The 12,434-nt window shown below is 55.4% G+C and overlaps 5 protein-coding genes across 5 annotated transcripts; 2 read left to right on the forward strand and 3 right to left on the reverse strand.

Annotated features, from left to right (window-relative positions):
• Positions 1 to 511: 511 nt before the first annotated feature.
• On the forward strand, positions 512 to 2,551 carry CONPUDRAFT_84561 (uncharacterized protein). Its single transcript, XM_007774784.1, has 3 exons — positions 512 to 1,029; positions 1,089 to 1,981; positions 2,047 to 2,551. The coding sequence occupies exons 1-3, from the start codon at positions 816 to 818 to the stop codon at positions 2,377 to 2,379; spliced, it is 1,440 nt and encodes a 479-aa protein (XP_007772974.1). The 5' UTR covers positions 512 to 815; the 3' UTR covers positions 2,380 to 2,551.
• A 1,236-nt stretch (positions 2,552 to 3,787) lies between these two features.
• On the reverse strand, positions 3,788 to 4,813 carry CONPUDRAFT_84562 (uncharacterized protein). The gene is made up of 3 exons (XM_007774785.1): positions 4,744 to 4,813; positions 3,939 to 4,682; positions 3,788 to 3,883 (listed from the first exon to the last, which is right to left on the reverse strand). Exon 2 carries the CDS (start codon positions 4,501 to 4,503, stop codon positions 4,162 to 4,164), a length of 342 nt encoding a protein of 113 aa, XP_007772975.1. The 5' UTR covers positions 4,504 to 4,682; positions 4,744 to 4,813; the 3' UTR covers positions 3,788 to 3,883; positions 3,939 to 4,161.
• Positions 4,814 to 6,316: 1,503 nt separating this feature from the next.
• CONPUDRAFT_168417 (uncharacterized protein) lies at positions 6,317 to 8,766 on the reverse strand (the record flags this gene model as incomplete). Its single annotated transcript, XM_007774786.1, has 4 exons — positions 8,292 to 8,766; positions 7,451 to 8,219; positions 6,865 to 6,911; positions 6,317 to 6,808 (listed from the first exon to the last, which is right to left on the reverse strand). Exons 1-4 carry the CDS (start codon positions 8,754 to 8,756, stop codon positions 6,317 to 6,319), a joined length of 1,773 nt encoding a protein of 590 aa, XP_007772976.1. The 5' UTR covers positions 8,757 to 8,766.
• Positions 8,767 to 9,287: 521 nt separating this feature from the next.
• CONPUDRAFT_92589 (uncharacterized protein) lies at positions 9,288 to 9,828 on the forward strand (the record flags this gene model as incomplete). Its single annotated transcript, XM_007774787.1, has 2 exons — positions 9,288 to 9,623; positions 9,682 to 9,828. The coding sequence occupies 2 exons, from the start codon at positions 9,288 to 9,290 to the stop codon at positions 9,826 to 9,828; spliced, it is 483 nt and encodes a 160-aa protein (XP_007772977.1).
• Positions 9,829 to 10,369: 541 nt separating this feature from the next.
• Positions 10,370 to 12,288, reverse strand: CONPUDRAFT_84564 (elongation factor 1-gamma). Its single transcript, XM_007774788.1, has 6 exons — positions 12,190 to 12,288; positions 11,961 to 12,135; positions 11,634 to 11,791; positions 11,073 to 11,578; positions 10,648 to 11,002; positions 10,370 to 10,568 (listed from the first exon to the last, which is right to left on the reverse strand). Exons 1-6 carry the CDS (start codon positions 12,241 to 12,243, stop codon positions 10,560 to 10,562), a joined length of 1,257 nt encoding a protein of 418 aa, XP_007772978.1. The 5' UTR covers positions 12,244 to 12,288; the 3' UTR covers positions 10,370 to 10,559.
• Between the last annotated feature and the right edge of the window lie 146 nt (positions 12,289 to 12,434).

The following is a 12,434-nucleotide window of genomic DNA, read 5'->3' on the forward strand; positions in this document are numbered from 1 at the left end:
TTCCTCGCAGCCTTCTTTCACGTTTGTTGCTGTTACGTAGTATACGCGTCTCGGTTGTATGTTTGTTACGCAACTGAATGCATTTCTGCTGCACCAATGATGATCAGTATTCCGAAACGTTTTTCCGCGCTTCATCAGATGATCGTTATGAATGTCCTCACTGAGGTGGTGCTTTTCCCTAAAAATATCACGGGGCGGTGAAACACCGCGCTTGGGTGCGCAGGACGCACGAGAAAGGCGACGCAGCAACGTTCACAAGGTCCAGGTCAGGCGCACGCCGAGCGTAATACGAAGTCATAGAGAATCCACGGAAGCACGCCACGGGACGTGTTTGGGCGGCGTGGTTGTTCCCGCTTTCGCAACGCACGCGCCTTATGTTGCTACAAGGAAGTGTATATATAAATCTAGACTTCGCGGGAATGCAGCCATAGGCCGTTCTCTTTGCGCAACGCATTCATATAAAAGCTCGGTGGAACGGATCCAACTAGCAACACATCTTGCTGTGGAGGATGAACAGACGAGTAACACAGACGACGGCGGCAGCAAGCTGCCAGCGAGCTAGGCTGCCTGCACAATGGGATCCAGACAGAGACGAACACCAGGCGCGGTACGAGGATGCATGTGACATTGACAGCAAAGAGGGGTCCGAGGCCGCCGGGCGCGTCAAGTTCGCTGCAACTTTCCATGCTCCTATCTCTGTCTCTGGTTCCAGCACTCCTACTTTGACTGCGAGCACTGCTCCATCGACTTCGACAGACCGCACCGCACGACCGCAGCACCCGCACCAGCATCACCCGCATCGCATATCACGCACGATGAGCAGGAGCACGGCGAGCCTCTCGAGCGTCGAGGAAGAGGACCAGACGTGCAGGCCCAGTCCTGTCCAGAACACGCATGATCTGGAGCCGGAGGGTGTTGTAGGTCGCATGGGCTCGGCGCTTGAGCTGGACCACATGGGCAATGACGACGACGAAGAGGCAGAAGAGGAGGCCGTTGAATGGGAGCTGCAGGAAAACGGGCTGTATGTTGGTACGACCGTTCATTCATTATATCTCATGTGCCTGAATGCTAACACCACCCACCCCCAGGTTCATATCGCCGCCTGCTGGCCCTCTACAGCTTTGTCCCCCTGACCGCCCTCCTCACCTTCCTCTTCCTCGGCTTCCTCCCACTCGCCGCATGGCCGCGCGATCCCGACGACTCCCACCACCCCTCGTCGCCCTACCCACCCTCCTTCCCCTCCCCGCTCCCCGAACTCCTCCTCTCCTCCTCCCTCTTCGCGCTCTCACACCTCCTCCGTGGCCCGCTCTACACCCTCATCTCGCTCCTCATCCCCTCCTCAAAGCCCTTCTCATCCCTCGCGACCTCCCTGACATTCGTCGCGCTCCACGCGTGCCTCACCACGGGCCTGCGCCTCGCCGGGCTCGCCCTCCTACAGGTGCGCCACCGCATGAACCACGTCCTCCCAACATGGGACGCGGAGCCCGCGTTCCGCACCGTGTGGTGGTTCGCGCTCAATGTCGCGGAGGTCGGCGCGGCGGTCGCGCAGGGGTACGCGCAGATCGCGAAGTACAGAGATGTGCTCGTTCCGCCTGGGCGCGCGAAGGAGTTTTTGGTCCGCGCCAGAGGCGGGATCGGGGCGGGGGCTGCGGGCGGGGGTGGGCACGCGCTGGTTGGTGAGGGGCTGCCGGGGGTGTCGTTGCAGGAGAGCTGGATAGAGGGGTTTGGGGATGTGGAGGATCAGGTGCGGGCGCAGCAGAGCGCGTCGGCGCGTACGTTTGGACGTGCGTCGGCGCATGGGGAGGACCTGGAGCAAACGGCGCACGCGCAGGGCGATGGCGCGAGCGCGGACGCAGCTGGAGGAGTCAAGTTCCAGGACGAAGACACGGTCATCGCGACGCAGCTCGAGCACGATTTCGACAAGCTGCTCGCGATCGAGGAGCGCGAAGAGCTCGAAGAGATATACGGCATGCCTGTTATCGTGCGTCCTTCCTTGCCCCTCGCTTCATCTCACCACGTCTAGTTGCTTCTCTAACACACCCACAGAAAATCCCCGTCTTCATCTCCTGCCTGCAGCGCTTCGCCTCCATCCTCGTCTCCCTCGGCCTCACCCTCTTCCTCTCCTCGGCCTACCTCCGTTCCGCGTCCTCGATCCCCGCCTCGGACACCGCCGACCCCTCGCTGCCGCCCGCGCGCGACCCGTACCCGTGGCTGGGCGCCTCGCTCCCCGCCGTGCTCGCCGTGCACGTTCTGCTCGGCGCGCTGTACACGCCGCCGGTGTTGCCGCGGATCGGCGTGCATACGGCTGCGTATGTGAGCACGCTTGTTGGGCTGGGCAGCTTTTTTGCGGGGCTGGCGGTGTGGGACGCGTTGTCGTAGCGCGTTGCTTGGTGCTGGGGTGGGCGCTGAGCAGGCGGGGGTTGTCTCTGTGTGAGTCGGTCATTGTGGGTGCCAGTGGGGCAATGGAGAAGAGGTCCCTGATGTGACTATTATGTACAGGATTAGCTATAATGTCGATGTACATATTGCTTGTTTCTTTGGTCTATATTGCACATACAGTTTATCATCTCAGTGCTGTTTCCGAGTCTCGTAAGCGCCAGCACGCGTTTCATCCTTGATGGGTGTGCTCTCACGCACACGCCACCATCTCCCACATTCTGCCATCGATTTTGTCCCCTTGGCTTCTCCCTGTATACAACTTAGCAGGTGCACTCAATGTTGGGCAACACCCCCGCCGGCGCCGAAATCCGAGATGTTCTGGCAACGTTCTCACACATCATGAGCGGAAGACTCAGATCAACCTCGTTCTACATGCCGACGGTGAGACAGACACGCCCCCTCTTATTCTGGCTGACTCAGGTCGATCTCATTGGTCGGACGTCGTCGTTCTCTGCGCGAAGCCCAGGACGCGTGTGCTCGCCGGGCCTGAGGTGCTTGAAGACGAGCCGCGCAAGCCTAGGACGCATCGCTATGGAGATATCGTGGCCTGCCTGGCACTGACACCTGGAATAATAGCATCGGCGGTTGTTGCTCTACCGGATCCGGATCCTGCTGGGCCTTCGAAGTCTTCGTCTATACCACCCTCACCGATTTCGGAAGAACGCATCGCAGACGAAGCGCAGGAGCCCCGCGCCACAGGTGCTAGTGGCGTGCAGGAGGAGCTGTCGGGCAGTAACTCTGTTCGCGTTTTCGCTTCAGTCCGTCCGACCACGTGCTAATGGATAGGCGCTCAATCATTAACAGCAGGCGCTAAATGGAAATCACGGTCCGTCTATCCAGCCTACAGAGCGGCGTCAAAGAGAAGAGGCTGAGGATGATTGGGAATCCTTGATGAATGCAAGTTCACTGTTTACGTTCACTGATATCCTCTTGATGCCGGAGCCCTGCAGATGCCGGCAACTGTCAGAAGACGGGATCTTCTTGCTGAGGAACTAAGCTCCATTTCGAACGCAAGTGTTTCAGTGTGTTGATAACGCCTCGCCCTTTGCTGAATGAATTGTGTCAGGAATCGGAACGTTCTATGGGTGGGGAAACTGAAGACGAACCGATTGAATTTAAGCTCTGGTCTCGCTTGCGTGATGTCTTCTGGGCTAAGCCACGAGCACGCGATGATATCGACATGGCACCAGCTCCGCACCCGACCGTCGGTGGCGAAGAGAGCACTAGTCCAGAAACCAGTTCTCCGAGAAAAAAGAAATGGAGGGAAATGCTCAAGCTCAAAACCAAGGCCCGCCGTTTGCTATATAATTGGCACAATGCAAAGAGTGACTCAGACGACATGGAGATGCAACAGAGTACCAACGCTCCACAGTCTAGCTCTGTGTGCGAGAGACCGCTACGACGTCCATCCACCGTCGTCGTGTATGCGGCAAGAACAAAAGAGGTCAGGAAACCTCTACTCATCAAATATACCATGCTCACTCATGTACGAAATACAGCTTCTTGCTGTCGGGATTCCGACAAGGCTAAGGCAGCGCCGACAACGGGAGAGGCAGGCTGAAGAACAGGCTCGTGCAGAGCAAGAAAGAGAACCATCCCCGATTACAGAAGAGTCGGACTCGAATGCTGAAGATGAATATGATCCCGCCCAGCTCAGAGGTTGCAGGTGCTTCTAACATGCATAATTCTGAGTTGAACAGGTCCGTGTGGCGAACAGGACTTTCACTGCCGTGCTTTGTCTGTTGCGATAATATGGGTTGGGTAGCGTCGTATCGACCTTGAAGCGAAAGCCTCTCGCTGAATCTCCGTCCTTTTTGGCAGCATTATCACGCACCAAGTCGAAAGGTTCATCATTGAACCGTCAATCATCACGAATGTCGCTCCGTGACCTTGCTTCGCCCTTGACTGAACTTTTGATCTCTGGTCATATATCCAATTCTGCCGCCTGCCACTAGCATCACTACCTTCGCACAAATCATGAAGTCCATCCTCTCCGCCTTCGTGGCGCTTGCCTACTTTTTGCCCTGTGACTGAGTCTCCCGCAACCTGCACTCGCCGCGCCATACCGTCCCTAATTTGTCTGGACGACTATGACAGAGCGTCTAATGTCGATTTTCTTCCAAGGCCATTTGAGACGAATACTGCCATCGAGAAAGGGTTGGTCTAGAGACATGGGGAGAAGGAACATTTCACTATATCCTTGTACAAGAGTACTCGCAGTGAAGGGGTTCATTACTTGAAAGGTTGTGTATATGATCAAAGAAGTGTCAAAGCTCGCTGACAAGTACTGTCCCGTCCTACCAGTACTCGTCGTCCGAATTCTCATCATCCACAGGGCTGTTGTCAATTTCTCCTTGAGAATTGTACCTGTCTTCCTCACTATCGTCGTCGTCGTCATCGCCATCGTCCACCCAGTAATTTCCTTCCACCTCCTCGCGCCTACGTTCATGGCTTTTCACGTCTTCGCCAGCGTCACTGGAGAGTTGGAAGCCACAGGCCTTGCGCACTCCGCGAGCGACCCAGCAGTCGCGCCGATCGGTCTCGAGAACCCATCTGATAGACCTGAACCCATACGAATCGGATGTCTTGTCTTCTTCAGAGTCGGTGCAGCCGATCTGGTAACCGATGCTGACTGCCGCGAACAACAAGCGCACGCCCCACACGAGTTTCCGCCTGTACTCGTGCTTCTCCGCGTCGCTCGCCCCCGAAATCGGCTGCTCGACGTCACCAAAAAGTGCCTTGTTGATATCTAGAACGTCGCTCCGAGTAAGGTCGACAGCGCCGCGCTCGATGCGCCGCCATTTTCTACCGGAGTTGCCGTTTGAGGTGTCGAAGAAGCCGTGGCAGATCGAGCGCCAGCCCTTGGACTTGTGCATCGACGAAGCGGACATTCTGTCCAGGTCGCCTACCTCCTTTTCAAGGGCAGCGATGCTGGCGTGTTCCGGACGCGGCTTATGCGTGATCTTGAAGCCCAAAGCATAATTCCACTTAACTTCGTGCATCCCGCACGCGTTGTTGTAGTCAAAATGGACGTCGATATAAGCAGGGGACGAGGGACTGTAGACGCGGGCAAAGGCCCACGCTGTCTGGGGCTAGGGGACATGAGTTAGAAAAGGAGAGAGCGCTACCATCAAGCGCGGACTCGAGAGACACGTACGTTGGTGACCTCCTCTTCAACCTCGCATCCCTCGTTTAGCACAACGACACATTTCCTCAAAGTATCCTTCGGCAGCTCCATCTCCTTCTCAAGCTCGGAGACGCATTTTCTCATATAATCGTTGATGGCGTCGTCTCCAAGTTCCTTGAACGGACGATGAGGGTCGACCGCGAATTTCTCGAATGTCGAGGAGCGGTTCGCAACGTAGTTGGTCCATGCAGCCTCAGATGCAGCAACGGGAGACAAAAGAGGGCCAAATGTCTTCTCAGCGAGAGCCAGACCGCTCGTGACCTCTTCGTCTTCGGCACGCAGTCGAGTCTTGCCAGATGCCCTCTTCTTGGCAGTCCTAGTATGAGCTGCCTGCTGGGCAGCGGCTTGGGCAGGAGCCTGAGAGGTACCAGGCTTCGGGGCTGTCTTGTGTGCTGTTTTCTTCTGGGACGGCATGATACTAAGGAGAGAAAAAATAGGCGTCGTTAGGTCATCGAACTTTCATATATAAAGGGGTTGAGACGTAAGCTATTCAGATGCAGACGCGTGTCCAGGTGACGCGACGCGTCGCGTCGCTGTCGGTGGTTTTACATGGGGGGCTACTTATCTCGCATGATTCCCTAAAGATGATTGTCCTCACAATAACATAGCAGACGGTATATCGTACAGACGTGATCTCTAATAAGCCCCCTGTACTATTCCTAACCCTCCAAAACGTCTCTGCCTTCAATTTCAAGCAGCCTGTTGAAAACGAGCAACATCAGAGCGAACCGCGTGAACTATCTCCATTTGCGGCATAGAAGAAAAGGTCATCCGTTCCTCCAGCAGCCAGTCCAGAACTTCCGTGGAGAGTTGACAATCCGAAATATGAATCGCCGAGAAGGACCGCGTTCCTCCACCTAATCTCAGGAAGGCAACATCTCCTACTCCTAGGCATTGACCGACGCTCAACATCGACCCGCCTAGAGTGTGTGAGGCTCGGATGAGACCCTCTCCGTCGTAGGCGTTGATGTCGATGATCATGGGACCCCCACCCGTGCTCCGCCTGGCAAAAGTCGGGGAACAAAGATCGGTGTGAGCGATGGTCGTCAAAACCGGCTGCGACGCGAAGCTATCCAATAGATCGAATACAAATGTGCCCTCCAACCCGTCGAGGTGTAGTGAGCGTAGAGATGGTAGCGCGATGCGACGTTCTGCATGTTGTATCGAAGTGACTTGGCAGAGCTTGGCTCACTATCAATTAGGAACTTGGGGCGCTAGCTGAGTCTTGGAACGTCTACCGGCTCGGACTTGGTGCTGTCGCTGCTGCCAAGCCTCACCCCTGGTGCTACCCATTTCGAGATAAGCATATCTCTTGCCAGGGCGCTACGAGACACATACTGTGGGGCTAGAACAGTTCAGGGCCACTGGGTGGAACCGCAAAAGACACTTGGGAGGGTTTAGTCACCTCATGTCAACGGCGTAGACAAAACTCGTCGGGGTTGAATGCCGAACTAGAAGGAATGGCGAGGGAAACGGTGGGCGAACGGCTGAACGTTTACCGTACAACTAGTTAGAGCCGGAAATCAACACGGTATCGCACCAATAGGCACCAACGCTTTCGGTCGGGTTCGATCGGAGAGCTTCGATGGCTGTCCTCAATTAGGTTCACGCTCCTGAGCGTGGTTGAAACGTTGAAGGTTGAATTACGCCTACGGGACCTTCCTGGGCACGGGGCTACTGTATATACAGGTAAACTTGAATAAGTTTCACGAACGAGAACTATAGCGCGACGAGTATGGCATTATTATCTTCGAGATAATGTCACCTTATGAAGCGTCAATAAATACATTCGAGCGCATACCACAGAACCACGCAATAACTCACATGCATCCATAAAGCCTTTATAATAGAGTTCGTGTAGCTCTCGCTCCTTTGTTTCAGAGTCTTTGAGAGCGTTAGCCGCCCAAGTACTTCTCTCCTCTCGACGACGGCGCTCCTCGTTCAACGTGTCCTCTACGGGATCCCTGGGAAGCCAGAAACCACATGCCCTGCGCACGCCGCGAGCCACCCAAAAATCGGTCGTAACGCTTTGGAGAAACCATGGGATCACTCCCGGACCGTAGAAATGGGGAGAGAGGTCGGCTTCGGAAACAACGCAGGCTATTCGATATGCGATACCGACCGACGCGAGCAACATGCGCACTCCCCATACGAGCTTTCGCCTGTAGTGTAACTGCTCCGCCGCGCTCGCGTTGACCGCCGGCTGCTCTGTCCGCCCGAAGAGTAGCTGGCAAACATCTATGACGTCGTTCGGAGTGATGTCAACAAGGCCGTGTTCGACGGAAGTCTGGCCTGGTTGCCTTTCCACATTGGATTTGTGGGAGTTGTCATAAAAAGCCCAGCAGATCGAGCGCCAACCATTGGACCGGTGCATAGATGACGTTCGAACGCCATCCCAGTCGCCTACTTCACCTTTGAGAGCAGAAAGGTTTGCAGGGGAAAGTGTCACATCATGCGTGACCTTGAAGCCAAGTGCATACTGCCACTTGACACTTCCTGGCGATTCGGCAGAGGGCCCCGAGTAGTACTCGAAATGTACATCGATGTAAGCGGGAGAAGCTGGGCTGTAGATGCGACTGAGTATTTCTGCACTCTGTCACTGAAAAGTGAGTCAAGGTACGAGGAATAAGGCAAACCACCACCAGTATTCAAGGGATAGACTCACTCGGAAACTATCTCCCTCTCCAACGAGCTCGTACTTCTCGTCAAGTACAATGACGCACTTTCGGAATACGCCAGGCGGCGCTACCCCCATCTCTGACTCCAGCTCACAGACCCGCTTCGCTACTTCGTGCTTGATAACGTCGTCGTTTGGTCCTTTAGGCGATCTATCAGGGTTGACGGCGAACTCCCTGAGCGTTGAGGAGCGATTCGCGACATAGTTGTTCCATGCATCCTCAGACGCGGGTACGACAGGGAAGAGGGGGCCGAACGTCTGCCGAGCTAGGGCAAGTCCACTCAGAGTTGCCTGGACAGGGATTTGTCCCAGAGCCGCCGAGTTCAAGACAAAGGCCTTCTTGGCCGTCTTCTGTGCTGCTTGTTGAGCTGCGGTCACCTTGACGCGGTTTCGCGTAGGCTGCAGTCGGGTCTTCTCAGCTGGCTTGTGCGCTGCCTTCTTCCTGGCTGGCATGAAAGTGAGGAAGGTGATTGTTTGAAAGGACGAGTTCTAGCGCCTTTAAACATAGCTAAACTGTTGAAACGTAAGTAGCCAAGGGGCATCGATGTGGTTGACGTCGCGCGTCGCGTCGCGTCGCTTACCGCGGGCTAGACTCTATGTCATAGTGACTCAGTCTGTTTGTCCTTCTCACAGTCGTAATTTATAACGGAAGCCGAAACATTGCCGAAACAGGGCAGTCGGAGAGGCAAGCGGAGGCACAACTTTCCCACGTTTGTCTTGCCGCTGTCAGCGGTACTCTGAGCTTTGCCATATCGCTTGCTCACGACGCCGTACGATGAACGACGGCCAATCTTTCTGCACGTCACCCTCGCATAGGCCCGAGTCAACTCGGAGGCTCTGCGCACACGTGTTCGACTTGCCCATGCATGCCACCTTTGCTGTACGAGCGCTCCGTGGAGCACACCCTCTTTAAATGATTGGACTCGCGCACAACCCTATCTCTATCCCCATCCCTTCCCCACATTGCCACCCGCACCTCCCACCATGAGCTACATCCACGCCAGGCGCCAGATCGCCCACCAACGCCGCGCTGGAAACAGCTCGCAGCTGTTGTCCCAGCTCTACAGGAAGTGGCGGAAGGCGCAGAAGAAGCTCCAGACGGGAGATGTCCCCGGCTCGGCGCGCATCTGCAGCACCATCGGAATGCCACCCCGGGCCCCGTCCCCATCCTCGTCCGTCCAGATGGCCACTACTGGTCCGCTGGTTCGGCCCTCATCTCCCTCCGCGCAACTGCAAGCCGGACCATCGTCCGAGATTGACGACAGCGACTCTCTCATTCGCACCGCCAACTCAGACGAATCGGCCGACTCTTCATCGGGGGTGAGTCCATCCCTAAACTTTGTCTTTATTTATTGTAGTCTGACTGTTTCATCCACAGCTCCTGGTGACGAGGCCCACCTATCGCTTACATTCAGGTGCATACGCTACCTCGTCCTCTTCTGCCTTAGGAAGGCACAGAACGTCTGTACGTAGGCTCTGGACCCATGTATCTCAACCTCGCTACGGCGACTTGACCAGGTCTTGATGAGGACCATCACGGTTATCGCTTGGACGGACAGGCTTCAGAGGTAAGCCTAGATAGTTTTGCCAACACCACTTTCAAAATCGGCACTGACCCTCCCTTTAGCGTATACCACACCTCATTTACTCTCAGCTACGCGTGGAACGCGTCGAGTTCGACTACCCTCAACAACCGTCGCGGATCGATTATATGAATGCTTATATATGCGCGTTCCTGGTGACCGAGTTGTCGTGACCGGTGTACGACTATAATTATGGTTGCGTTATTGATTTTTATTACGCAGAGCGAAGGATTACATGTACTCGGTATATTACGGTGACTTAATCTAACATCAACGGCGCAGGGCTGCCGTTAACCGAACAGTTCGAAGCATTGTCATGTACTTGAGCAGACTCGAGGACTGTGCAAGGCCTAATGCTGCTGCAAACATGGCTGCGAATGATTCATGACATTGGGCGAAGTGGTGTCACTGTGAAGTCGCGACGTGGGAGAGCGTAGTCTGACGCCTCCGTACACACCAATCGTGATATCACACAAGCACAGAACGCATTCAATGTGACATAGTCAAAAGCGGCCCTCGCACGGGGTGCTCGCGGTGGACAAAAATATCCAACCAAAGCTGTCGATCTGCTAACTAAAAATACCAAAAGACAACAAGGCAAAAGAGACGTAAGGAAAGAGTCTACAAGTCGTACACCAGCTACTGTAAATGCTACATTTTGACTGCGAACCTCTTACTTGAACTGCAACCCGAAAAGAAAAAGAAAAACCCTCGTCAGCATACAGATCCACGCTAGAACATAAGAAAAGAAAGAAACGCACGTTCTTGCCATCCTTCCACGCCTTCCCGTCAACCTCGAGATCCCAAGCAAGAGCAGCCTCGAAGAACTTCTTGTCCTCCTCGTTCGACAGATCGAGCTTCTTGTAATCGTAGCTCTCCCAATCGGGCGCAGCCTCCACGACGGGCTTGGCCTCCTGGCCACGGAGGATCAACGCGCCCGAGATCACGGACGCGTTGTTCTCGCCGAGCACGCCGACAGAGCCGAACAAGTACTTGCGCGACGCCTCCAGCCGGTTGAAGAAGCCACCGATCTGGTTCGACGACATGAACACCTGTGTGAGCTCCTCATTGTACTTGAAGTCAACGCGCCAGACGGAGAAGCCGTCCTTGTCGAAGCTGAATTACACGAATTTTTAGTCAATTATTATGATTCAATGAACCCCACGAGAGCACCGGAGATACGCACTTCTCGTAGAACCACTCCAGCGCGCCACCAGCACCGCGCGTTTCCTTGTTGGAGTATGCGCGTTTCCAGTCCTCGAGGTTGAAGTTGGACTTGGGGAGCAAGTCGAGGGGGTTCTTCTCCTTGGGCTTCTCATCAGCGAACGACTCCTCCTCTTCCTCCTCCGCCGCCTTGGGCTTAGCAGCAGCCTTGGGGGCGGGGGCGGGCTTGGGCTCCTTCTTCTCCTTGGCGGGGGGCTTGAACTGGACAGCGGTCTCGGCGTACGTGATGCTGCCAAAGATGGGCTTGAGAGCGGGCTTGTTGGAGACCGTCTCAAAGTGGCGGAGGGTGTTGACGAGCTTGGCGCGCGTGAGGGCGTCAATGAAGGAGTCGAACGAGCGGCGGTTGACAGCGGCGAGGACAATGTCGGCGAGGGTGAGGCGCTCGCCAACGAGGTAGGTGCGGGTGGCGAGGTGGGTCTCGACGGTCATGAGGCCGCGGAGAGCGCGCTCGTGGAAGGTGTCACGGATCTGTAGACAATTAGTTGGGAAAGGGGGTTGGGGATACAGAAGGATGAAGACGTACGGGCTTGGCGTAAGGGGCGAGGAAGCCCATGACGAGCTGGAACTGGAACTGGTTGTAGGTCTGGATCTCGCTCTCGATGAAGTGGATCCACTGGGCAACCTCGATCTCGTCCTCCTTGGACTGGCCAAGAAGACCGGAGTTGGGGGCAAGGGAGGCAACTGTAGAGATATGGTATGAGTCATAGAAACGTAGATGGAAGAAGAACGAATCGAGTCAGAAAGAAAAGCAAGTGTCGACATAAGAATGTTAAGACAGGGATAACTGAAGATAAGATCTCATCTCTAAAGGGCGCAAACGCGGGTCGGTGGTTTGAAGCGAGAGACTTACGGTACTGGGCAATGACAACACCCTCGGTGACGGACCTGCCATCGGCAAGCTCGAGGGCGGGGATCTTGCCGTGGGGGAACTTGGCAAGGAACTCGGGGGTCTTGTTGGTCTCAAAGTGGGTATAGGACTCGGGGTAGGCGAGCTCCTGGTTGGTAAGGGCAGCAACCGACTTGATCTGTTAAGGAGATTGAGATCACGAGTCATAAGGCATCGATCTGGTAAAACGCACGGAGACGGACTGCCACATAGACTCGACGTGCCAGAGCGTGCCGACGGGTGCCATTTTTTGGTGTTGTGGGTGTGGAAGACGGGGAGGAGAGGGGGCGATGGGTGGTGGTGATAAAAGGCAAATTTTATAGAGTGAGCGGTCGATCTGTGATCTTGCTGAGGACGGCTGCGGGGCTTAGGGCAGGTCTTATCGATCTTGCCTTATCTTGCCGGTGCGGTGGCTGTGTTACCCTTATTAGCATTCAC

Source organism: Coniophora puteana (genome assembly GCF_000271625.1).
Source record: "Coniophora puteana RWD-64-598 SS2 unplaced genomic scaffold CONPUscaffold_13, whole genome shotgun sequence".
Classification (NCBI taxonomy): domain Eukaryota; kingdom Fungi; phylum Basidiomycota; class Agaricomycetes; order Boletales; family Coniophoraceae; genus Coniophora; species Coniophora puteana.